At 34.8% G+C, this 27,212-nt stretch overlaps 1 protein-coding gene across 7 annotated transcripts; it reads left to right on the forward strand.

Annotated features, from left to right (window-relative positions):
• Positions 1 to 13,258: 13,258 nt before the first annotated feature.
• LOC129903295 (abscisic-aldehyde oxidase-like) lies at positions 13,259 to 22,692 on the forward strand. 7 transcript variants are annotated; one of them, XM_055978809.1, is made up of 11 exons: positions 13,259 to 13,333; positions 14,246 to 14,408; positions 15,629 to 17,308; positions 17,958 to 18,217; positions 18,332 to 18,541; positions 18,795 to 19,013; positions 19,088 to 20,050; positions 20,323 to 20,412; positions 20,848 to 20,946; positions 21,112 to 21,301; positions 22,104 to 22,692. In XM_055978809.1, exons 2-11 carry the CDS (start codon positions 14,261 to 14,263, stop codon positions 22,325 to 22,327), a joined length of 4,083 nt encoding a protein of 1,360 aa, XP_055834784.1. In that variant the 5' UTR covers positions 13,259 to 13,333; positions 14,246 to 14,260; the 3' UTR covers positions 22,328 to 22,692. The 7 variants fall into 7 exon arrangements, with proteins under 7 accessions (XP_055834784.1, XP_055834780.1, XP_055834781.1 ...); XM_055978805.1 differs by having other exon boundaries at positions 13,271 to 13,497; XM_055978806.1 differs by having other exon boundaries at positions 13,275 to 13,497; positions 14,249 to 14,408.
• Positions 22,693 to 27,212: the final 4,520 nt, after the last annotated feature.

Below are 27,212 nucleotides of genomic sequence, written 5' to 3' on the forward strand. Positions count from 1 at the left end.
AGAACCTACATTTGGCTACGTTTTTTTGTTCTTTTTGGTGTGTGTGTGTGAAGATAAGTAATTTTCTGTTCATTCTCTTTTGAATGCTGCTATTTTGTGTGTTAGCATTCTCTCTCTTTTTCTCTATAATAACCTTCTCAAATATATTCTTGATATGTGAAACGCCAATATTCATATTATCTATCTATCTATCTACACTACTTTAAAAGCACTAAGTCTCTAACTTGAATGTTAAATTACTATAATACCCTCAATTAAAAACACTCAATTTAATATATTTTATATTTATATAGTATTAAAAGCAGACAAATATTTTCACATGGAAGAATTGTGACTTTTCCAAAAGGTAGTTATTTTTCCGATCTGTTGTGACTTTTTCAAAGAGTTGTAACTTTTCTGATAAGGCACAATATGTTCATACTATCATTTATTGGCTATAAATAGGGGAATTTCCTCTCATTTTTAAACTACAAATTTTCTATTCTTCTTCTTAAAAAACTCAAGAGTAATTTGCAGTTATTAATTGAGTTCAAAGTTCAACAAAATTTGACGTACTACAATACTACTGAAGTAAATCGTTCCTGCGAAGATATATTTCATAACCTAAAGTACTTGAGGGAAATAATTTCTTAGTGAATTCAGTGAGTTTGAATTTTCATTGTTTCATCTTGGTTTTTATTATTGTTGTTCGCTATATCAATTTATCAAATTCTTGAGCTAGATTTTATCATTCTAATTTTATATTATATTTTTTTATTTTTAATTTGCATTGGTTACATTCTAACTTTATAAGGTCTGTGAACCTCACTTGTAGGATTACACTGGGATGCTATTGTTGTTATTGTGATTCAATTTAAGGAAAAAAATAAAAAAAAAAATAGGCCTTTTGATAAAGTTTGACTTTAGACCTCCAATCTTGTTGAAATAGCCTTGGCAAAAAGGAGGGGGGCTTTAATTTTACTACACAATATATGAAAATATCACAAATTGTCATGCCTCAAGAGGATATCCTAGGTGTGGCCGGCACTCTGAACCATTGATGGCCCCAAGTGAACTACTTGGTCCGATCACTCATTCAATCACTTAGCGGAAGACTTAAAATAACTCAAAGAAGACACTCAAGTGGGCCAACAAATCAGTACTCAATGAAGGAATAGTTTTAAATAAATAATTTTAAAAGTCAACTCAATCTCATAAATAATAGTTTAAAAAAAAGACTCAAAAGGGACATCAACTCCAACCTACTCAGTTTATGTCTATGAAGCCTCTATCAACCATCAAGAAGGTGCCAAGACAAGTCCACGGCTACCTCAAAAGAACTACTCATAAACAATAAACGAAATAAATATAAATTCCTCCGGAAGCAAGGAGGTCTCACCATTATCAGGAAGAAAATGGATATTCAATGAAGCGTCTGTTGATAATCTCTAACACCTATATTTGCATCATAAAATGATGCGAGCCAAAAGGCGTCAGTACATGGAATGTTAGAGTATGTAAAATAGCTGAAAGGAAACAAGATCAACAATACCCCACATCATGCAACTCAACTCTGAAATCAACTCAACTTAATAAGCATGCAAGTTTAAAAATAAACTATGCTTTGAAAATAGACTCAATAATATGCAACTAAACCAAATCAAACCATTCATTTTAGAGAGTTTTCCTAACCGACAACCATTACTTATGAGCTAGTGATGATACAACGCTTTGCACTGTCGTTGCCATAGCCATCCAATACCTTGACAGAGTAAGGGACGATCAACCTTACTAGATCCACAATCAATCAAAGTCCTCTTTTGGGGATTAGAGAGGCATAGCCTCTATCCTACGCTGACTACGTAGTTTATGGAATTTGAGTTGTTATTTACTCTTACACAAATTGGTGCTCAATACTACTCCCAAAAGACTCAATGTGCTCATATGCTCAACCAGATCAAATTATTCAAATCATCTCATCTAGTCTCAATAGACCTTTCAAAACTTAATGCCATCTCAAACCATCATGCTCTTTCATTCAAAATATACTTTTAAAAATCATCCACATCATAGCAAAACTCTTTCTCAAATCATTTAACTCAATATTCAAATTCATTTAAACTCAATTCTCATGCTCTTTCAGAACTCAATTAAATATGCATGGACTCAATTTCAAATTATACTTCGTTTAATGCATGAAAATCATTCTCACCAACTCAAAATAAATGCATTTTAATATAATGATCATCAATTCAACTAGGGTTCATGTGAATGAAAGCATGAACAACAATTCAAGAACTCAAAATGTGGGAATCATCACAATATACTCATGTATATAAAGAACTAAATGATGAATTACATAGATAACTCACGAACTCAATTTATCGGGATTGAAACTCAAACTCAAACTCAATCTTAACTGAATGAAGATGTAGGGTGCGAAGACGAACTCAGTCCAACTTGTGATTAGCCTTACATACCTGAAATGAATATTATCTCACTGAAAATCAAAAGACCTCGCCTGAAAACCTTGAACCCTAGCTCTTCTTTCCTCTCTAATCTCTCATCTCAAAAGTTCTATGTTCTAATGAGAGGAAAAATCCCTTTTGGGTGTGATAATGGATTGATTTTTGGTCCCTAAAAGTGTAGGATTCAGTTGGGAATAGGTGGGAAAAGACTGGAATGCCCTTCATTAAAATTGGGTGAGGCAGCTTCACGAAAGGCCCTTCACGGGCCGTATAGATCTTCACGAACTGTGAAGGCGTCCGTGAAGGAGTACTAAAAAAGAGTTCTTGTAGGTTCAGGTCCACGGAACACTTTCATGGCTCGTGGAGGGTTCGTGAATGGTAAGGGAGACTTGAATCGGGGGGGGGGGGGGGGGTGTTCACGGATGAACTCAACGACTTGTGGTAACTAACACGGTCCTTGGATGGGTCCGTAGACCCTCCCTGGGGAAAGTTCCAACTGGGCCTCAACTCCACGACTCCCTTCCTTACTCGTGGTGCCTACCACGGTCCGTGAAAGGTCTCGTGAAATTCCTATTTATAATAGTAAGAAATCAAATTAAACTAGGACTAGAAAACTTATTCCTATATAAACTAGGACAAACAAATCATAACTAGATATGAATTAAATAAATAACAAATAATAAATCCTAAACAATTTAGGAATCCTTCTCCAACTTTGAATTATTATTCCAACAATATACATACAACGTAGATGACCAGAAACTAATTCAGATAAAAGGAGTTGAAGGCAGCTTTTGTGATAAATAAATTAACATGAAATAAAAAAATAAATTCAAATACTCTAGAAAAAGGAAGACTTTTTTTTAAAAAAAAAAATATTCATCCCACGTTTTTACTGAATAAAGATTTTCAGTCCAATAATTGAGCTTATGATCACAACCAATAATTCCATGAGCTGTGATGCGAAATGAAAACTCACACGATAAGGAGGTGTGGTGGTTGAGACGTGATTCCTTCATTTTTAATCAGCTATTTTAGCTTTAAAATTTTAAAATTGAATTTTTTTCATGAAAAGTATTTTTCAGTTATTTAAATTAATTCGATCAATAATATTGAATTTCATAAAAAGGTGTGGTGGGTGAGATGTGATTCCTTCATTTTTATGATCTTTCGATTGGAGTGACTTTGTAGGATATAAAATTTAAATAGAGGCTTTATTGATATAAAAATATATTAAAGTGATTTTTCTACATAAAAATCAAAGGTCCCTAGGCAAGAAGTGAAAAAATTTACATTGAAATTGATATTAAATGTTCTATCAAATGACAGTTGGAAACTCAAATGGAAGAACATTGAATAAACAATGGAAGATGAAAAATATTCAAATGAATTGAAAAGATTGCAGTAATTTACAGATTGTATAATTGTATTTTTGCATTTAAATGTTCTTAAAATAATGCTTTACTAAAGAACAAAATAATCGTTCAATTTTTGAAAGTTTTATAAGATGTGTGCGCTATATAAGCAAAACATTTTATTCTAAAAATATTTGTATATAATCTAAACAAATATTATAGGAGGTGGAGGTGAAGATAGGGGTTGGTGCCTAGTGGAGATGGGGCTCTGAGAGTGGGAATAGAGATGACACAACTAATGTAAAATATTATTTATGAAATTGATTTCTCTCGAAAGCAATGGCGAAATCAAAAATTTTCTTCACGACGTTTAAATATTTAATATGTATGTATAAAAAGTATTTTTTTTACCTATATATACAGTACAATAATCTCTATATAAGATATAATCTTCCATTGAAGGATGTTTAATTGACCACCCTTTGTTCTATGTAGCTCCGCCAATGCTCGAAAGTCATTTTCTCATTTTTAAGAAATTTGTTTTTGTAAAGAAAAATTTTTTTGAAAAGAATTGGTCAATCGAATATTAAAATATTTTTCGTTATACTAAACAAACTCATAACCTTATAATTTTTCACTTTCTTACCTTTTAATTTATAATATGGTACTAATGATATGATAGAGATTCTTCAACTTATAACATGGTAGAATGAATGAAGGAGACGATAAGCAATTCATATCCAACCCCACCCCCATGTGAAAATTGTCCCAAATATTCAAAACTTTAATGATCAAATTTATTTAAAAAAATAAAAAATTAGAGACGAATAAAATTTTGTAGTTAGACAATAAAAATTTCACACTAATTTCATTTAGCTATAGACTAGCGACGAATTATATCAAAAATCAGTTACCTAAGAGCTATTTATTGATGATTTAACTAAGGACTACTAATAAATTTTGTAACTAATTCCCATATTTTCTAGTAGTATTGGGAGTTTAATGAAGTCTGAGGAAATCTATTGCAAGTTTAGTGCATTTCAATTTGTTTATCTTACTTTACTCTATCATCCATTTTAAAAATTACATCTTTTTCATGATATATTGTTACATTATAATGATAGAAAAATAGGTTGAATATTTTATTATTTTAATTTATGAGTAAAAAAATTCGTATGTTTATGAAGAGAAAATAATATTTTGTAATAACCTGTAAGAAAATGACCCAACAAATATCTTTTATGTTTTATTTATACCAATGCCCTATGAATATGACCAATATACTAAGATAATTTTTATAATAATAACAATAACTTTTTCAATAAAATTAACATATAGAATTTTTTTTTATTTAAACCTACTTTTCGCTCGAAATAATTTTTCACTGTAAAATTCTAATTAATAGAGTTCCTATCTAAAAATATACTGAATATCTTTCCAACACGCAAGGTTTTGACATTCAAATAAAATAAAATGGCTCATGAAAGCACATGTTAGGTACAAAGAAGATTTCAATTTTAATTATCTATAAATGGAGAAAAAGAAGTGTGAAATTAATTACCTTTTATGTTATGATAAGTCCTATAACCTAATATATAATTATGATTATGATTATGACGTGAGTGGTTTAAATAATTGATCAAATCTTTCTCAATCATCATGATTAGAGTAAAATAATTGAGCTTCCCCTTTATAATGTAGCATAAAGCTTTTGTGTTAAAAAGCCAAGTTTAAATATAAACGTGCAGCTATATGTTTTACTGTTTTTTCTAACAAAATAACTTTAAAAATTTTATAATGGATCATCGATTTTCTATTTAATTAGATAAACGTAAAAAAGAAAAAAGAAATAAATAGAAAAAATGAAGAAAATAATCAGAGCAAGGGCAAAGTTGTCCATTTACCCCAATTTTTATTTCCATGATATGTTGTTATATTATAATGATAAAAAAAATAGTTTGATTATTTTATTCTTTTAATTTATGAGTAAAACTTTTCGTATGTTTATCAAGAGAAAATAATATTTTCTAATCACCCATAAAAAAATGACCCATCAAATATCTTTTATGTTTTATTTTATACCAATGTCCTATGAATTTGACTAATATACTAAGATAATTTTTATAATAATAACAATAACTTTTTCAATAAAATTAACATATAGATTTTATTTAAGCCTACTTTTCGCTGGAAATAATTTTTCACTATAAATTCAAATTAATAGAGTTCCTATCTAAGGTGCTATTTGGCCCCAAATTTCCAAATATTCTTGACAAGTTACTCTTACGTGAAATTTTGGTGAAGTTTCACCATGCGTTTGACCACAATTTTTTTAAAATTTTAGTGAAGTTTCAAAAAATATTATTCTGTACCTGTAAGTTCTAAAAATTATTTAAAATATCCATAAGTTTGTGTTATCATTTTATAATGAACATGTTCCGTTAAAAAAAATTATAACATAATTGATAACAATCAACAACAACAAAATAACAATATGTGCAAGAGTTATACATTAATCGAATTAAAAATAAATTGTTCTTTTTTTCCAATCTTGTCATTCAAAATATTCTTTTCCGGAGAAGGTAATAACAAACTATTCTTTTATAAAATCTTTCCACATTGTATGAACAATCTCTTTCCGAAAAACTTTTATTTCTAGATCATATGACCGAGAAGATGAAGAAATGAAATAAGTTGGTAGATAAATATTTAGTTGGAACTAGTGGATACGTGCGTTGCACATGTGTCCCATATAATTCTTTATAGATTTGTTAGAACGATTAAGATTCTATAAAAATACATGTATAATAAGTAATAAAATGCAACAATTACAAATTAATCTTTAAAAGTTTGGTAAGAAACACCCAATGAGTAGCGTATTTTAATGTTTAGATTTAAAAAATTAAGGAACCAACTGTAAATTTTAAACTTTGGCAAGTAATTAGCAAATTTTCAATAAAGTCACAAATGGTTAATTCGAGCTCATATAAAAATACATACTTGCTACAAATAGATATTCATAGAAAATTAAATTAAAGAAGTCTAACAGAGATAAAATACAAAAATAAATAGAGAAAAAAAACATACAATACACATCCTTCTTACGACTGTATTCATAATAATATAGATGGAAAAAAAATCAATACATAATTTTCCGAATTCTTGTAGACACCTTATCCTATAACCAATCAAAATTCAAAATCCCTCCTCATCGAGTCAAACCAAAGCATGAATCAAATAGTACAATAATGATATAAGTGCTTCACTACTTTAAGTATATAATGGAAAAGGTTGGGCTTGAGTAGAGGTCTCTTGAAATAAAAAAGATGAATTTATATAGATAAAAATGGAGAAACATCAAAAGATATCTTAAAGTTATAAATTAAATATTTAGAGGTTATGAATATGAAAAACATGAGAATAATGGATATTTAGAGTAGCAATAAGTAATTAGATATGAATTATGAAGGTGAATATATAAAGAAAAATTGAGGAAAAAATCATAAATGATTAATTGAGGCATCTGACAGTTAACTTTTAATTAGTGATGACTTTTGGCATGGTTAAAAATAGATTACCAAGACATTGAATAGGTATACCAAATTGAAAAAGAATGTTAAGGAAGTTGAAAAGAAACCAAAATATTGAATGGAGGACAAGTTTAGGAAGATGAAAAATCAATTCTAAGACATTGAATATATAGGCTGCTGTAATTGTGTAACAATTTAAATATTACTATTTAATTAGATTAGATATTTTATTTATTATATTTGGCTGCAGTAATTGTGTAACAATTTAAAAATTACTATTAATTAGTTTAGATGTTTTATTTATTAATATTTTTGTTTAGTATAAGGCAAAAAAGTAATTCAACTTTGAAGTTAAGATCTTCCTATTTTTAGATTGATATTTTTATAAAATATAAAAATTTAAAGTAACTTTAAAAATTTTAAAACTTCCCAAATTTTCAAGTTCTAATTTTTTTTAAAACTTGAAAACTTGAGTTTTTTATAAAATATATTTGCCAAATAATAATAACTTATATGAACAAACACTAATTCCCAAAAAAAATTCTAAGTTTTTCCCGTAAACCCTTATTAAAAATATACTGAATATCTTTGGAACATGCAATATTTGACTTTCAAATAAAATAAAGAAGATGCAGTGTTTGAATTTCAAAGCACGTGTTAGGCAGAAAGAAGATTTCTATTTTATCTATAAATAGAGAAAAAGAAGTCAAGAGTAATTGCAAGAAGTCAAAAAAGGCTGCAGGAAGTAAAAAAGGAGAGAAAAAAGCAGCAGCAAAACGCGTACAGAAAAATCAACGCATACAAAACTTAACACATTTTGATAGGAAAAAATTGATAGAAAAAATGGTACAAAATTTAACGCATTTTCATCCTCCTATAAATAGAGGGCCTAGTATCCTCATTTATCTCATCCCAAAAAGAGAGAGTAAGAATACAAGGAGAGTTATATACCAAGATAAATATTGTAGTCTTGAGTGTACTCTTTAGTAGTTGTTCCTTTTACAAGAGAGAAGTGTTCATTATTGTTTTCTCTTGTTTTCTCCTTGTATTTGTGAGAAGTGTACTATATATAGAAATAGTGATATGTTTCTACCCCGTGGTTTTTCCCTTCTATCTGTTAGAGGGATTTCCACGTAAAATTTTCGTGTCCAATTTATTTTCATATTAATTGTCATATCAAATTTTAGTTGCGGTGCTTCCTCTCCTAACAGTGGTATCAGAGCCCTCGATTATTCTGTCTGTTTTATGCGAAGGTACTATTCGTAAATAGTAAATTTTCGTGAATAGTAAAATTCGGTGAATAATACTATTCACGTGAATAGTAAATTCGGTGACGGTATAGTTTGTCATGATTGTTCGCAAAAAAATTTAAAAACGATCTAGAAGGGTGTGAAACAAATAACAATGTCGAGTACAACAAAGTTTGACGTTGAAAAATTCAATGAGACAAATTTCTCATTGTGGAAAATGAAAATAAAAGCGATATTGAGAAAAGACAATTGCTTAGCTGCAATTGAAGGCATGCCCACAGACTTTGTTGATGACAGCAAGTGGAACGACATAGACAGCAACGCAGTTGCTGATCTACACTTGGCACTAGTTGATCAAGTGTTGTCTAGTGTGGCGGAAAAACGGACGGCGAAGGAAATACGGGATACTCTTACAGGGTTGTATGAGGCCAAGTCTTTGCATAATAAATTTTTCTTAAAAAGAAGATTGTATACTCTTCGAATGACAGAGTCCATGTCGGTTACTGAACACATCAATACTTTGAATACTCCATTTTCTCAACTTACAACAATGGGTTGCAAAATAGAGGGGACTGAACGTGCGGAACTTCTACTTCAAAGTCTGCCTGACTCGTATGATCAACTCATCATCAACCTGACGAACAATATAGACAGTCTAGTTTTCGATGAAATTGCAGCCGCTGTCTTGGAAGAAGAAAATCGGCGCAAAAATAAGAAAGAAAGACAAACAAGTTCGCAGCAAGCTGAAGCTTTGATGATGGTGAGAGGAAGACCAACGGAACGTGGCCCCAGTGGGAGTCACAATCATGGCAAATCTCAATCAAGAAGTAAGAAGAATATCAAGTGCTACAACTGTGGAAAGAAAGGACACTTCAAGAAAGATTGTCGGTTCAAAAAGAAGAGTGAACACCCTGAGCCATCAAATGCTCAAGGGAATGTTGTATGTACCTCGGATGATGGCGATATTTTATGTAGTGAGGCAATATCAAATAATGAAGGCAGAAAACGTTTCGCTGATGTCTGGATCATGGACACAGGAGCAACATGGCACATGACTTCCAAGAGAGAATGGTTCCATCAATATAATTAGCTCAAGAGGGTCTGTGTTCATGAGAAACGATCATGATTTGGATGTTATTGGTATTGGGTCCATCAAAATAAAGATGTATGATGGCATTGTACGCACCATCCAGGAGGTACGACATGTAAAGGACTTGAAGAAGAATCTATTACTTTTAGGACAACTAGATGATAATGGATGTTCATATAAGACTCATGGTGGAGTCATGAGAATATCCAAAGGAGCGCTTGTAGTGATGAAAACGGAAAAACTTGCTGCAAACCTATATGTGCTTAAAGGTGAAACACACTAAGAAGGAGAAGCATCAACCGCGTCAGCAAGTTCATTTGAAGAATCAATGATGATATGGCATCGTAAACTTAGCCATATGTCGGAACGAGATTTGAAGATTCTTCCTGAGCAAAAACTTCTTCTAGGGCTCAAAAAGGTTTCACTACCCTTTTGTGAGCATTGTGTTATCAGTAAGCAGAATAGACTGAAGTTTAGCAGTTCCTCTGCTAAAAGCAAGGAAATATTAGATCTGGTCCACTCTGATATTTGGCAAGCACCGGTGGAGTCTCTAGGAGGAGCGAAATATTTCGTGTCATTCAGTGACAATTACTCCAGGAGAAGTTGGATATATCCAATCAAAAGAAAGGCAGATGTTCTTTCAGTTTTCAAAGAATTCAAAGCGCGGGTGAAACTTGAATCTGAGAAAAAGATCAAGTGTTTGAGGACAGATAATGGAGGAGAATATACTGGTGATGAATTTAATAAATTCTGTAAACAAAAAGGTATTAAACGACAGTTCACGGTGGCATATACTCCACAACAAAATAAAGTAGCAGAACGGATGAACAGAACCTTGTTGGAACGAACAAGAGCTATGTTGGCAACTACAAGGTTGAAAAAATCATTCTGGGCAGAAGCAGTCAAAACTGCCTGTTATGTGATCAATCGATCACCATAAACCGCAATTGATCTGAAAAAGCCACTGGAGATGTGGACAGGAAAACTAGCTGATTATTCTCGCTTACATATATTCGGAAGTCCTGCTTATGTTATGTACAATATCCAAGAAAAATCGAAGTTGGATCCAAAGTCCAGGGAATGCATTTTCTTAGGATATGCTGATGGAGTCAAGGGGTATCGCTTGTGAGATCCCACAGCCCTCAAGCATGGATATTATATTTGTTGAAAATAAGATACAAGTAAAAGAAGGTAACACTTCAAACGAAAAATGAGAGACTACTACAGTTGAAGTTGAAGAAATAGAAGAAGTTCCAGTTTCTTCTGAAGCAGCACCAGAGCACGAAGAACAAGAGCAAGCTGAGATTGAAACTCCATAAGTTCGACGGTCAACTAGGGAGCGAAGAGAACCAGCTTAGCACTTAGATTATTCTATAGAGAGCAATATTGCATACTGTCTATTAACAGAAGATGGAGAGCCTTCAACTTTTCACGAGGTTATGAAAGGCCAAGAATCATCTCTGTGGGTGGCAGCAATGCAAGAAGAAATTGAAGCTCTTCATAAAAATAAAACATGAGATCTTGTTCAATTACTACAAGGAAGGAAGGCCATTGGAAACAAATGGGTCTACAAGATCAAACGCAATGGTAATGATCAAGTGGAGAAGTATCGTGCAAGATTGGTGGTAAAAGGATTTTGCTCAGAAAGAAGGTATAGACTTCAATGAGATATTTTCTCCAGTAGTTCGACTCACAACAATTCGAGTGGTACTGGCGATGTGTGCTACATTTGACTTGTACTTGGAGCAGTTAGATGTCAAAACTGTATTTCTTCATGGAGAAATTGAAGAAGAAATTTACATGCTCCAACCAGAAGGTTTTGAAGAACAGGAAAAAGAGAACTTGGTTTGTAGATTGAACAAATCTCTATAAGGTCTCAAACAGGCGCTGAGATGTTGGTATAAGAGATTTGATTCCTTCATTATAAGCCTTGGATACAACAGATATAGTTTAGATCCTTGTGATTGTTACAAGAGATTTGGTGATGTCGATTTTGTTATTTTGCTGTTGTATGTTGACGACATGTTGGTAGTAGGCCCCAACAAAGATCGTCTTACAAATTTAAAGGCACAATTGGCTAGGGAGTTTGAAATGAAGGACTTGGGACCAGCAAACAAGATTCTAGGAATGCAAATTCACCGAGACAGAAATAATAGGAAGATTTGACTTTCTCAAAAGAACTACTTGAAGAAAATCTTGAGACGCTTCAAGATGCAAGACTGTAAGTCAATTTCTACCCCACTTCCTATTAATTTCAAGTTATCCTCAAGTATGTGTCCTAGCAATGAAGCAGAAAGGATGGAGATGTCTCGAGTACCGTATGCATCAGCAGTGAGAAGTTTAATGTTCGCCATGATATGTACAAGACCTGACATTGCACAAATAGTGGGAGTGGTTAGTTGATACATGGCTAATCCTGGTAGAGAGCATTGAAATACTGTTAAGAGGATCCTGAGATATATCAAGGGTACCTCAGATGTTGCAATGTGTTATGGAGGATCAGACTTTACTGTTAAAGGTTATGTTGATTCAGATTATGCAGGTGATCTTGATATAAGCAAATCCACCACAGGTTATGTGTTTACTCTTGCTGGAAGAGCTGTAATATGAGTTTCAAAACTGTAATCTATCGTGGCTATATCTACGACGGAAGCAAAATATGTAGCATCTACACAAGCTAGCAAAGAGGCAATATGGATGCAGATGTTACTGGAGGAGCTCGGACACAAACAAGAGAAGGTTACTTTGTTTTGTGACAGTCAGAGCTCTTTGCATCTTGCAAAGAATCCAGCATTCCATTCAAGGACAAAGCACATATGAGTTCAATATCACTTCGTTCGTGAGAAGGTGGAAGAAGGCAGTGTGGATATTCAGAAAATTCACACTAATGACAACCTAACAAATATGTTTACAAATTTGATCAACAATAATAAGTTCATATGTTGTCGATTTTCTATTGGCCTAGTAGAAACGTAACATTGCAGTAAGTGGGTAGAAAGGATGGTGTGAAGACTTAATTGATTCTTAATTAAATCTTCAAGTGGGAGAATGCAAGAAGTCAAGAAAGGCTGCAGAACAGAAAGTCAAAAAGGGGAGGAAAAAGCAGCAGCAAAACGCGTACAGAAAAATCAACGCATACAAAACTTAACGCATTTTGACAGGAAAAAATTGACAGGAAAAACGCGTGCAAAAATTAACGCATTTTCATCCTCCTATAAATGTTCCTTTTACAAGAGAGAAGTGTTAATTATTGTTTTCTCCTTGTATTTGAGAGCAGTGTACTCCATATATAAATAGTGATATGCTTCTATCCCGTGATTTTTTCCTTCTATCTGTTAGAGGGGTTTCCACGTAAAATTCTTGTATTCAATTTATTTTCATATTAATTTTCATATCAAACTTTAGCTACGGTGCTTCCTCCCAAACAGTAATCACCTTTTATATATTATGATAATGACAAGTCTTTGACCAACATATAATTATGATTATATTTATAACGTGAGTGGTTTAAATTGATTAAATCTTTCTCAATCATCATGATTAGAACTTGTAGAAAACATCATGCATAAAATAATTGAACTTCCCCGCATAAAACTTTTGTGTTATTTTTCAGCTAAGTAGGTAGAAAAAAAGTTGAAAAAGATGAGATTTTTGATAAAGGGTATGTGTCAAAGTTAATTGCTTCAGTGTTTCACCTATCCAAGAATCTTGATTTTAAGAAGCTTTTGGATACCCAATTCAAGATTCTTTTTTTTATTCAGTTCTGGTAATTTTTCAGCTCAGTATGTAGAAAAAAGTTGAAAAAGACGAGATTTTTGATAAAGGGTATGTGGCAAAGTTAACTGCTTCAGTGTTTTCTAGATAAGAATCTTGATTTAAGAAACTTTTGTGTTTAAAAAGGTCATGTTTTTGGACACCCAATTCAAGATTCTTGTTTTTTTTTTCAGTGCTGGTAATTTTTCATCTCAGTATGTAGAATTGTTTTTGAAAAAGACAAGATTTTTCAGAAAGAGTATGTGCCAAAGTTAACTGCTTCAGTGTTTCAGCTATCCAAGAATCTTGATTTAAGAGGCTTTTGTGTTAAAAAGTCAAGCTTTTGGATACCCAATTCAAGATTATTTGTTTTTCCAGTTTTGGTAATTTTCAGCTCACTAAGTAGAAAGAAGTTGAAAAGACAAGATTTGTGATAAAGGGTATGTGTCATTGCTTCAGCTAGCCAAGAATGTTGGTTCAAGAAGCTTTTGTGTTAAAAAGTCAAGTTTTTGGACATCCAATTTAAGGTTCTTGTTTTTTTTTTCTAGTTCTGGTAATTTTTCAGCTCAGTAAATAAAAAAAAGTTAAAAAAGACTAGATTTTTGGTAAAGGGTATGTGTCAAAGTTATTAGCTTCAGTATTTCAGCTAGCCAAGAATTTTTTATTCAAGAAGCCTTTGTGTTAAAAAGTCAATTGTTTGGACAACCAATACAATTCAAGATTCTTGTTTCTTCTTTCACTTCTGATATTTTTCAACTAGAAAGTAGAAAAAAGACAAGATTTTTTATTAAGGAGCTAACCAAAGAATTTTGATTTTAAGGAGGCTATTGTATTAATGGAGGAAGGGCAGAAAAAGGGGCATTTGGTATTTGCAGTTAATGGAGAGAGGTTTGAGCTGCCATGTGTTGATCCTTCTACAACTTTGCTTCATTTCTTGCGCTCTGAGACTTGTTTCAAGAGTCCTAAGCTTGGTTGTGGTGAAGGTAATACTCCTCTTTTCTTTCACCACTCTGTTACATGTATATATATGTTTTTTTAATAACTGTGGTGTCCAAGCCCATTTGTGCGTCTCGACTAGTTTCAGGGGTACCTTGTTATCTCCCACCATCCCACCAACACAACATTGAGTAACTTTGTCTGTCAAGGCTTGGAGAAATAGGAAGAAATTCTAGTGTTTTTGACTCCATTGAAATTTGGACCGGGCACCTCATGATTCTTAACCTTCCTAGTGTATACTATATGTTTGTTTTTGGTGCTAGTACATAAGGAATGTTAGAAGGTTTGGATTTCCTTAAATTTGTGTTCTTATGGCAAATGCTCCTTTTGCTTTGTTTCTGTGCTTTTCATGGAATTTGACAAATTCTAGTGTACTTTTCTTAGTCACCAGTCATCTTCAGAAAGCTTATGTTAACTTATTAGGAATTCCTTCGAGGCTATTTGGCTTCTCTGCATAATTAAATGCTGCACTCTTTAAGTCTTCTGTGACCATTGAAGGGTGTGGTGGAACGGTAAAGATTCTTTCGCCCCTAAACAGTAGTCTCGGTTCCAAGTCTTGGGAGTGGGATACTGTATGCTTAATTGTTTTCTGGCAATGAAATCTTACATAACATGATTGTTTCTGTTAAATTGTTGGTTGCAAGCCTTTTATCTTCTGTTTGCGTATAAAGTAAGTTTCACAGTGAACTTCTTTATGTAATTCCTTTTCTTTTTACTTCTGGTTAATTGGGAGTTAAAACAAGCGGTTCTCTAAACGATATTTCCTTTCTTTTCATCTAGTCTGAATCTTAAGAGTTAAGGCAACTAATCAATATAGCTGTTAGGGCAGGTTAGAGTCTCACATTGGTTGGGGAATGAATGGTGGTTAGGCTCAAGTGTCATGTTTTTACAATAGCAAAAATGGAGTCTAAGGTTTCACCATATGTAATTGATTTACATACTAAGCTAACTTCTGCTGCTTCCGAGTGTAGTATTACTTTTGTGGTACAATTAAGTAAAATGACTAGCTTTTATAGTTTTTCAATGCTAAATACATGTTAAATGAGATATCATATTCCTGGTTTGCTGTAGACTATGAGATATTGCTTCATTAGTCTTTTAGAGGGGTATATCTCTTCGTCGTCCGTCTATAATCTGATTAAGTATTTGGGTAACAAATGCACAATTTTGGGTTCAGAAGGAGCATAACTTATTTGTATTGTTACAGGTGGTTGTGGGGCTTGTGTTGTTCTGATCTCAAAGTATGATCCGAAGCTTAAAAAGGTGGAAGATTTTAGCGTGAGTTCGTGCCTTACACTTCTTTGCAGTTTAAATGGTTGTTCAATTACTACAAGTGAAGGCCTTGGGAACACCAGAGATGGTTTTCACTCTATTCATGAAAGGTTTGCTGGTTTCTATGCTTCTCAATGCGGCTTTTGCACTCCTGGCCTGTGCATGTCACTTTTCTCAGCTCTTGTCAACGCCGATAAAGGAGACAAACCCGATCCTCCACCAGGATTCTCTAGGCTTACTTCATCTGAAGCTGAAAAGGCCATAGCGGGAAACCTTTGTCGGTGCACTGGCTACCGGCCCATTGCTGATGCCTGCAAGACTTTTGCTGCTGATATTGATATAGAGGATTTGGGGTTCAATTCTTTTTGGAAAAAGGGAGATTCCAAGGAAATGAAAATAAGTAAATTACCTCCCTATGATCCAACCAAGAATTTCAGTACATATCCCGAGTTCTTGAAAAGTGAATCCGACACGAATTTGGACTCCTCAAGGTACCCTTGGTACAGTCCTGTTTCCATTAAGGAGCTATGGAGCTTGTTGAACTTCAATGTGACGGTAAATGGTGCGAGCTTTAAACTCGTCGTTGGAAATACAGGCACAGGTTATTATAAGGAAACTCAGAGATATGATCATTATGTTGATCTCAGGCACATTCCTGAACTCTCAATCATCAAAAGAGATCAGATGGGTATTGAAGTCGGAGCAACTGTGACTATCTCTAAATTCATTTCTGTCTTGAAAGAGGAAAGTAATATCAATTTTGGTTCATATGGGAAGTTGGTGTCCCAAAAATTGGCTGACCACATGGAGAAGATTGCTTCACCATTTGTCAGAAACTCTGCTAGTGTGGGAGGAAATTTGGTTATGTCACAGAAGAATGGTTTTCCTTCGGATATCGCTACATTACTTCTCGGGCTTTGTGCTACTGTTAGCTTGATGACCAGTCATGGACTTGAAAACCTCACATGGGAGGAGTTATTATCGAGACCACCGCTGGACTCAAGAACTGTTCTTCTAAGTGTTTGCATCCCATTCAAGAATGATCAAAGTTCTCTCCAAACTCATTCTAGATTTTTGTTTGAAACTTATCGAGCTGCTCCACGACCTTACGGGAATGCATTAGCATATGTAAATGCTGCGTTCCAGGCTGATGTTTCTCACTCCAAGAATGGCGTCCTGATAAACAATATCCATTTGGCGTTTGGTGCTTATGGAACAAAACATGCAATAAGGGCTAAAAAGGTAGAAGAATGTCTAGCTGGGAAAATGTTAAGCGTACATGTTTTGTATGAAGCACTTAAATTAGTCAAACTAGAGGTGGTACCGGAAGATGGCACTTTACACCCTGAGTACAGATCAAGCTTGGCCGTCAGTTATGTTTTTGAGTTTCTTTATCCCTTAACTGATGTTCATTCTTCTATTTCTCGTGGTTTACTTGATGGAATTAATGCCATCTCAGCTGACGAAGTTTCGGAAATTAGTACTGATGGTTGCATTAGTCAGGGGAGAGAACAAACACTACTATCTTCTTCTAAGCAGATTGTGGAGTTTAGTACGGAGTACTCTCCAGTAGGTGAACCGTTGAAGAAGATCGGAGCTGCCATGCAAGCTTCTGGTTTGTTATCGCCTTTTAATATTTTATGTCATCTTGTGCATGTTAAGTCCAAAATTTCATACCAGTATTTCCTGGCCTTGACTACTGGCTTTTTGACATTTAAGGCATCTATGTTGTTTGGACTCTTCAAAAATGTTGACAGGTACGTTTCAGATCTGAAAGGGGTGGAAAACATTTTTGGAGGGTCTGAGCAACGTAGTTATATTGAAACTGATAACTGATCTTTAAAGTGAAAATACACAATTAAAGTAAACAGCAAATACAGGAGGAAAAATCTTTTCTAGGAGATATGAGATCGAGGAAACATTGTGTTGGGATTCATTCGACGCCTCTCGTACAACTATAGTCTCATTTTTACCATTCTTTGGTGTTAATGCATATTCAGCAGAACTTAAATTGTATTTTGGTTATAAATTTCCTCATTAGTTTTTCCTCCTCTGGCCTCCCTAGTCACTTATTTTCCATTGGAGACAAGGCTTGAGCTTCCGTTCAGTATATTTCTAGACCAATTGGTCATTCTTGTCCTTTTTTGTTGTCCTTATTGTCATGTATTCCTCTTGCCATGTTTTATTTTTTTAAGACAAAATAGTTTATCTGTATCTGCAACATTCCGAACTTCAGGTGTGCTGGTTTATGTAATATTTTTCAGGTGAAGCTGTTTATGTAGATGACATTCCTTCACCACCAAACTGCTTGCATGGAGCCTTTATCTACAGTACAAAACCATTAGCTGGTGTCAAAGGAATTCAGCTCGAGCCTAATCAATTAACAGATGGAGTCACCACCATAATTACTTATAAAGATATTCCAACAGGAGGAGCAAATGCAGGAGCTGTTACACCGTTTGGCTCCGAGCCCTTATTTGCAGATGATCTCTCCCGATGTGCTGGCGACAGAATTGCATTTGTGGTGAGCACTTCAAGTTTCCTTCTGCTGAGATTGGTTTTATGAAACATTAATTTCTCATACACTTTAATCCAAAGAAATTTGAACTTTTTTCCTTGTGTTGTTGAAACACTATAGGTTGCTGACAGTCAGAGGTCTGCTGATGTGGCTGCAAGAATGGCCCTTGTTGAATACGACACTACAAATATAGATTCGGCCATTTTAACTGTTGAGGAAGCTGTTGAGAAATCTAGCTTTATCCAAATCCCTTCATCTTTTTATCCAGAACAGGTTGGTGATTTCTCAAAAGGAATGGCTGAAGCTGATCAAAAAATTATCTCTGCTGAGGTACTTTTGTTTTCTCTACTGTTCACATTTGTTTTGTGTTTCTCGGATTCTCCAAAAATATTGTCGTACCCATATTGAATCCTCCGAAATGCACTACTTTTGGAGGATTCGGCACGCACCTGGTAGCATTTTTGAAGAGACTGAGAACATAGCATTGTTTCAATGGTTTCCTTAAATTTGATTCCTGGATGGTAATGTATTGCTAAAAGTTCAAACATATTACTTATTGTCTCTTTTAATTATAATTTTCCAGCTAAGACTCGGTTCCGAGTACCATTTTTATATGGAGACACAGACTGCCCTCGCAATTCCAGATGAAGACAACTGCATGGTTGTTTATACTTCAAGCCAAGCCCCTGAGAACGCACAGAGTGTGATTGCCAGTTGTCTTGGTGTTCCCGAACACAACATCCGCGTAATTACAAGAAGGCTTGGAGGTGCCTTTGGGGGCAAGTTTGTCAAAGCAATGCCTGTGAGTATTTGAAAAAGAAATAGTAATAATAACAATTCTCTGACACCAATGTTAAAGTTTATGTATAAATTTAGGTTTCCACAGCTTGTGCACTAGCAGCATACAAGTTAAGAAGACCTGTCAGGATATATGTCAACCGGAACAGTGACATGATAATGACAGGAGGACGACACCCGATGAAAGTAACATACAGTGTAGGTTTCAAGTCGAGTGGAAAGATCACAGCATTATATCTTGATATATTGATAAATGCTGGGATCACAGATGATATGAGCCCCATCATACCATCATATCTGATTAACACACTAAAAAAATATGATTGGGGTGCCTTATCTTTTGATATAAAACTATGTAAGACAAATCTCACCAGCAAAACGATCATGCGGGGCCCTGGGGAGGTGCAAGGATCTTATATTGCCGAAGCTATAATAGAGCACGTCGCAAGTTTACTGTCTATGGAGGTGGACTTGGTCAGAAATAAAAATGTTCATACATTTGAAAGCCTTAATTTATTTTATGATAACATTGTAGCAGAAGGAGAATATACATTGCCTAGTATCATGGATAAGTTGGCAGTGTCGTCGAGCTTTTTCCAACGAAGCAAGATGATAGAACAGTTCAACCATAAAAACACATGGAAGAAAAGGGGCATTTCTCGAGTGCCAGTTGTGTACAATGCTACGCAACGACCGACCCCAGGAAAAGTCAGTATTCTGCAAGATGGATCAATTGTTGTGGAGGTTGGAGGGGTTGAAGTTGGCCAAGGGCTATGGACAAAGGTTAGACAGATGACTGCCTATGCTCTCGGTTTAATCGAAAGTAGTTGGGCCGAAGACCTTGTGGAGAAAGTACGAGTCATACAAGCAGACACCTTAAGCGTAGTGCAAGGTGGGTTAACGGCTGGAAGCACTACATCGGAATCAAGCTGTGCAGCTGTTAGACTTTGCTGTAATGTCTTGGTTGAAAGACTGAGCCCTCTGAAGAAACAGTTGCAGGAAAATAATGGTTCTGTTGATTGGCCAACACTGATTCTCCAGGTTTGTTTTCGACATTTCAACACTGCAAGTCACACTTCTCACGGTCAGTCATTTTCGGTTTTCTGGATTGGTTTTTGAAATCACAGTGAATTTGTATTCTTAAGATGTTCTCGTTGCAAGAGATGCCTTATCATCAATGATTACCTTGTTCTTATAAACATTTCGTCCCGTCCAAACAGAACTTGTGATGCCAAAGATGCTAAATTTGAATTAGTCATGAAGACAAAATACTGTGAAGTCATATTTTGGAATCATTTTTTCTTCTTTTGCAGGCACAAATGCAATCAATAAACTTAGCAGCAAATTCTTATTATGTGCCAGAATCCTTGAGATATTTGACCTTCGGCGCTGCTGTCAGTGAGGTAAACTTGTTGCTCCTGTCAGATTTTCTTGTGCCCTGCCTCAGTCTGCTACTTTAACGTGGATTCCCCTATCATTTTATAGAGAAGATCACCAAGATTTTGCGATCTGGTGATGAATTTATTCCAATTCCAAGAGCTTGGATCGAATCAGTATATCGGAAGATCAATACTGATCTGATCAAGCTCTCTTATTGAGAATGCTCCTATATTATGCGTTGAAGAGGACTTGAACCTCCATGCTATTAAGCATGAGATTTTGAGTTTCGTGTGTCTACCATTTCACCACCAAGATACCTTGAAATTTAATCGTATGAAATGTTTGTCAATTTGCAATATATACGAGTACACAACACTTGGCAGGAAACTCCAATTGTGGACCATTTTGCAGCCAATATATCTTCATATGGATAACTAACAATAGAACTCTTTTTGCAGGTGGAGGTAGATGTTCTGACTGGAGAGACTACCATTTTGCAGTCGGATATTATTTACGACTGTGGACAGAGCTTGAATCCAGCTGTTGATTTGGGACAGGTTCTTCCCTTCATCGCAGATTTTAGATTTTGTAACTAGAATTTGCTTATATGATTAAGAGATGCATCATGCACTCGAACTGTTATTCAAACTCCAGAACTATCTGATTCTTGATTATAAGATTGTTCATAATTGTGGTGATTGTTTTTCTTTTCCTTGCTGCAGATTGAAGGGGCTTTTGTACAAGGAATCGGACTTTTCATGCACGAAGAATATCTTACAAACGAAGATGGGTTAATGGTCTCAAATAGCACTTGGACGTACAAGATCCCGACTATTGACACCATACCCCAGAATTTCAATGTTCATCTCGTCAGCAGTGGACATCACGAAAAACGTGTTCTCTCGTCCAAAAGTATAACTCTTTTCTTCATTTCCTTTCGCTTTCCCTTGTGTCAAATAAGTTCTCCAAGTTTTTTGCTTGTTCCCAGTGTTATCAAAGGCGAAAAGCGCACATAAAGCGTGGGCTTTAATGGAAAAGGCGCAAAGGGACAAAAAAAATACAAATATATATGTTTAGTCCAAGACTAATAACTATAAACATGAATGACAAATATATGACCAAAGAAATTGAAAAAAAACTTTGATAAAGTAAAATATCAATTGTTTAGTGTCACTTCTTCAGAACAGGCTCATTGGCAAGGAAAAGTTTGCCTTAGAACCTTGATGATGACACTGAAGCGCACATAAAGCGAGGCGAAGCGCTCAACACGTTTTGAGCCTCGCTTCAGGGCTTAAGCGCGCCTTTGACTACACTGCTTGTTCCTTTATAACCGTGAGCGTCATGAAAAGTTTTTAAACACGTTCTTCACTTGGTTTAGTGTAAAATATTGCAAACCTGTTTCAAATGATCTTAAAACACCAATGGTATGAATCATTCAATCTCACTTTGGATCGACACGGTACATGTATATTCATTCATTCACAGGATCTAGAATTCAATCAATGTGTTTACAGGAACGCAATAACTTTTATCGAGACTTTGTATAGATATATTGAAAAATCCACAAAATATCTATAAATAGTTGTTAGTGAACTCTGTTATTATTGTATACTAACTTTAGTTCAATGCAGGAACACATAAACTTTAAATTCTGAATCTGCTTCAGTTCATACAAACTGTTGAATCTTATTATAAAATTTTTACTTTTTTGCAGCATCTGGTGAACCACCGCTGTTTCTGGCAGCTTCGGTCCATTGTGCAACAAGAGCAGCCATTAAAGCAGCACGTGAACAACTCAAACGTTGGGACAAGCTCGAAGGGTCAGTTTCAGAATTCTATCTATATGTCCCCGCAATATTACCCGTTGTGAAGACACAGTGTGGCCTGGATTATGCGGAGAAGTTCTTAGAAACTTTGCTGGCTCAGAAATCATACTAAAGGTACATCGACATGTTTCAAATGATACTAAACTATGTTGCTCGCACTCTCCAAAACTGTTGTCGTGCCCGTGTCGATTCCTCTAAAAATACACTACTTTTTGAGGACCTGACATGCACCTAGAGGCATTTTTCAAGAGTCATAATCATGTCTACTACATCTTTAACACTCACCAAATGTGTACTTTGTATGACTAAAGAGCTATATATGGTCTTAGTCAAATAATGTGGTGATTTTTTTCATAACATTTGTGTTGCTATAATAATAAAAGATCACTTTTTTTATTATTTTTTTTCCTAAACTTTGTTGGAAATTTTCTCAATAAGTCTATGATGTATCTCCTTTGTTAATGGCTTCTTATAGCATTCATCAAGGCCAGCTTCCATAAATTCTTTGTGGTATTCTTCACTGTCATATGGAGTTGTTATTTCCACAATCATGGTAGTAATTCCCATGGATAAAAGTTATGTTGTTTGGATTCGTAAGAAAATATGACTGTTTTTCAGATCCTTCAAAAAAGATATGCGTTCTTGAAAGGATTCAATGTGGGTGTGACTATTTTTGAAGTGTTCAAGCGACAATATTACTAGTTTAACCACATGCACATGTGTATGTAGAGTTATGTCATATATTTTTTAACACGTGTGGCATGTGCAAACTGAGTCATGTTGAAAAATTTCATTTTTTATCTAATTTTGATTCTAGCCGCCCCCCCCCCCCCTCCTTCTGCACCAGGGGTGGATTTGAGGAGGAGGGGTGTATAAGAAGAAGTCAGTATAGTACTATTAAAAATTTTCTTCTTTCAAGAAAGGAAATATATGATGGGAATGTTATCCTTTAGATTAGATTAACTATCAAATTAATATTGAATAAATAAGTATTTGAATGTTGTTTTCTCCTAGCCTTTTTCATTTTATTTTATTACTACTTTTTTCGTATGCAGGTGTATTGCACGCATATGTCGAGTCATGTCTAATAACTTTCTAAAACACTATTAATATTATTAAAACTAAACTTTGAATAAATATGTTTCAAATGATTCTGAACTTTGTTGTTCTGACTCTCCAAAATGTTGTCTTACTCATGTCCGATCTTCTAAGCATACATATCTTTTGAGGACCTGACATGCAACTGGAGACATTTTTCAAGTCATAATCATGCATGTCTACTGCATCTTTGATACTCATCCAATTTGAAAGTAGTACTTGTGTATAGGTGATCAAGCACACCAGTGAAGAGCTATCTATATATTATATAGGTTTACTCTTATAATAATGTGATTTATTTCTTCTACATTATTGATACAAGATCACTTTATTATTTATTTTGGTAATTTAAACTAAATAAATAATCACAAACAGTTCTCTCGTTTCATGAAGTGATGTCATACCCTAGTGAAATATTGAACTACTACTTAATCAACGTGTTAATAGTAAGTATTCCAAACTTGAATCTCGAATTCGAGCTTGTAATGACCCTGAAGGTCATTTTTGATAATTTTTGCAAAATGACCGTTTTAGCCCTTCCGAGAGTTTCTCCGAATCATACTTGATAGATATCCAAAGTTGGTTTCGTGAAATTTCTTGAAAAGTTGAGATTTTTTATAAGCTTTAAGTTTTAGAAGCTTAAGTTGCTTAAATGTGGTATTTGAGATCATCCGGATTTTCGAAACTCAGAACAGAATTTCATCGACTCCATCAGTTTCAAAATGTTGAATTTGGTCTATGAGAGTTGACGAAAATAGATTTGGGGTTATATCATGGATTTGAGGTGTTGAATTGGAAATCTTTGAGTTTTTGGCCATAGAGTTGACTTTGGTCAACATTCGGTGATCGGATGCTCGGAACTGGATTCCGATGATTCTGTTGATTTGGAGGATGATTTTAGGCCTAGGAAGAGTTCCTGTGTAATTTTCGGAAGATCCGAGGGCGTTTTGGTCTTTTGAGGCTTAAAGTTGTTTAGTTGCAACTTTTTGGATTTTGGGTCAAGGAGACGTCATATTCAAATTCTGATAGTTTCATTGAGTCCGGAATGTCTAAATTAATATGGTAGCATATAAGGTTTGTGTGCACGAGATTTCGAACGAATTCCGAGGGTTGATTTCGAGATTTTGAGACTTGGAGGTTGCTGTCAACTGGTGCATCTCTCTTGTGCTTCGCATTCGTGGAGTGGAGGGTCACGTTTGCGGAAGCTCCACTGCGTTCGCGGAAGGCACTGTGCTTGGCCTTCGCTTTCGCGGGAGCTCCACCGCGTTCGCGATGAGGCTTGACTCTGACCTCCACGTTCGCTGAGTAAGTGGACTGCTATCGCGAAGAGTATTTTTGTTCCTAAAACCAGTGGCCTTCCCAAATGATGTGAAATAGGCCATTTTCATCATTTTTGGGATTTTGGGAGTTCGAGAAGGCGATTTTGATCAAGGATTTTCTTGGAAAACCACTAGGTAAGTGATTTTATGCTAAAATTTTGATATTACCCATTGCATATGTTTTGTTTTTGGCACCAAAATCAGTGTTTTCAATTCCAAAAGCTTGGGGTTTTGTTCAAGAACTTGAGATTTGGTAAAATGATGATTTCAAATTGGTTTTAACGCTATTTGGATTGGTTTTCGCCAATAGGTTCCTAATGCTTAGAGGAACGTTTCCATGCAAAAACTTTCAGATTTAGACCTCGCTTCCAGAATTGGATTTTTTAGTCGTTTTGATCTTCTTCTTTTTTTCTGAATTTCACGTTTTTAGTTTCGTTGGATTCGATTTTTGATTGTGAAACACTATTTGACTAGATTGTGGTGATTCAGAGTATATTTGAAAGGGGAAGGCTCATGTGAATTGATTGATCATGGTTGGCTAAGACAAGTGAACTCTTAAAACTTCATGAATTTTATAAAATTCCAAAATTTCCTTTGTTGTATGTATTAGGGAGTAACGGGGATGAGATATGGATTCAAATACGATATGAACCAATCTAAATTGATCGATGGGGTTAATAAAAGATGATATGTGTTATTGTATTGATTCAAGTATGATATGTTGTGATCTTGATATCTATGCGTATTTGATAATACTTTGATAGTCGGATTATGATTGCGGATTGTTGACTTGATATATTCCTCATTACTTGTGTGAGTATGCTGATTACATTGGTTCTACAACACTGTGATGGGATGGATATGATTATGATGTCGAGGTCATTTTTGATGAGATATTATGACGTCGAGGTTATTCTCGATGGGATATTATGATGCTGAGGTCATTTTCTATGAGAGTGTGATGCCGAGATCATCTTCTATTGAAACGTTGTCATGGGGGTATGGTATTGTTAACCATAAGGAAGGTAACAAGCTACCATGGTTAAGTGAGGTGTTAGAGTTTGTTAGAGTTAGTTAGAGGTTGTTGAGATTAGAAACTAACTACAAAGTGATCTATAAATACACCACACCCACACACATGTAAAGTTGATTGAAAATTAATAACATTCTACACAATGTAGTTGGTTTTTTCTCCTTCTGCATCATCTTCTTCATCTGAGTTTCCGCTTCTTCTTCTTCTCTGCTTGCACTGCTTCTCTCTCGTCTAATCTTCTCATTGTTGTGATGTTATACACAACTCCATTTATGAGATTATCATGATATCAGAGCGTTGGTGAAGTCTAATTAGATCAAGCCATAGAGTAGTCAAAGTTGTGCAGTGCAGATACTTAGATTCAAACTCGGAAAGTGTTTGAATCACAAGTAAGTATCAAATCAGCAACACACTCAAGTTCGAAGCAATTGCAATGGTGAACTTAGGTGAAGTTGCAGCTGAAACATTTGGCACTGAAAACCTCCATCCAAACACAGGAGCAAGGTATGTAACATCTGACTTCATAATTCCGAACATTGATCACAATCATCCATGTTTTTGCACCAAAATAATACTCCAGGTAGCTCCTTAATATCCCTTCAACTGATAGGTTCTGAGAACTATGCAATCTGGAATAGATCCATGAGAATTGGACTGCTAGGGAAGAGCAAGCTTAGATTTATTGATGGCAGATTTCCTAAGTCTAAGTTTGGACCTGAGTTCTCTGATGCTTGGGAGAAGTGTAATGTTGTAGTTCTTTCTTGGATCATGAATGTTGTTCGACAAGGATTACTAGGGACTATTGTGTATGGTGGTGATGCACACAAAGTGTGGTGTGATCTGAAAGAAAGATTTGACAAAATTAATGGAGCTCATGTGTATCAACTCCATAAGGAAATTCACAGTCTAAGTCAGGGAACTATGACAGTTACAGATTACTACACTACTCTCAAAGGACTATGGGATGAATATGACTCAATTATGCCTTGTCCAGACTGCTCAAGTCCTGAATCTAAGAAGTTTCAAGATCATTATGAGTACTAAATGCTACTAGAGTTCTTAATGGGGCTGAATGAAACTTACTCTGCAGTCAGAGGACAAATACTAATGCAGTCACCAATTCCAAACTTGAATAAAGCCTTTTCTATTATCATAGATCATGAAAGTCAAAGGAACATAGCATACACTAGCTATGAAGGCTCATCCCATCCTAAACTGATTAAAAGCACTGCTTTGTTCAGTCAAAAAAGAGGGAATAGTCATAGTATTGGTAGTGGTAACTTTGGTCATCCACCTAGTGGAGGTGGTGGTAATCCAAGTAGAACTTACTATGAGCCTCAATATAATCCTCAGAAGTCACAGAAGTCTATTATCACTTGTGAAGTTTGTGGTTACAGAGGTCACACTAAAGAACAATGTTTTAAAGTCAAGGGCTATCCAGTTGGCTGGAGATCCAAGAAGAAAACAGGTAGTTCTACATCTAAATCTAGTTCTTTTGCTAACCAAGTTTCAGTTACTCAAAGTGCAGAATCATCACATAATGAAGA

Source organism: Solanum dulcamara, chromosome 9 (genome assembly GCF_947179165.1).
Source record: "Solanum dulcamara chromosome 9, daSolDulc1.2, whole genome shotgun sequence".
In the NCBI taxonomy this organism is placed as follows: domain Eukaryota; kingdom Viridiplantae; phylum Streptophyta; class Magnoliopsida; order Solanales; family Solanaceae; genus Solanum; species Solanum dulcamara.

Excerpts from the sequence above, each read along its gene's own strand:
- LOC129903295 (XM_055978809.1), top strand. The coding sequence starts at position 14,261 with ATGGAGGAAGGGCAGAAAAAGGGGCATTTGGTATTTGCAGTTAATGGA. Across the intron at positions 20,051-20,322 it reads GGCCAACACTGATTCTCCAG|GCACAAATGCAATCAATAAA; the intron begins GTTTGTTTTCGA and ends CTTCTTTTGCAG. Across the intron at positions 20,947-21,111 it reads CAGCTGTTGATTTGGGACAG|ATTGAAGGGGCTTTTGTACA; the intron begins GTTCTTCCCTTC and ends TCCTTGCTGCAG.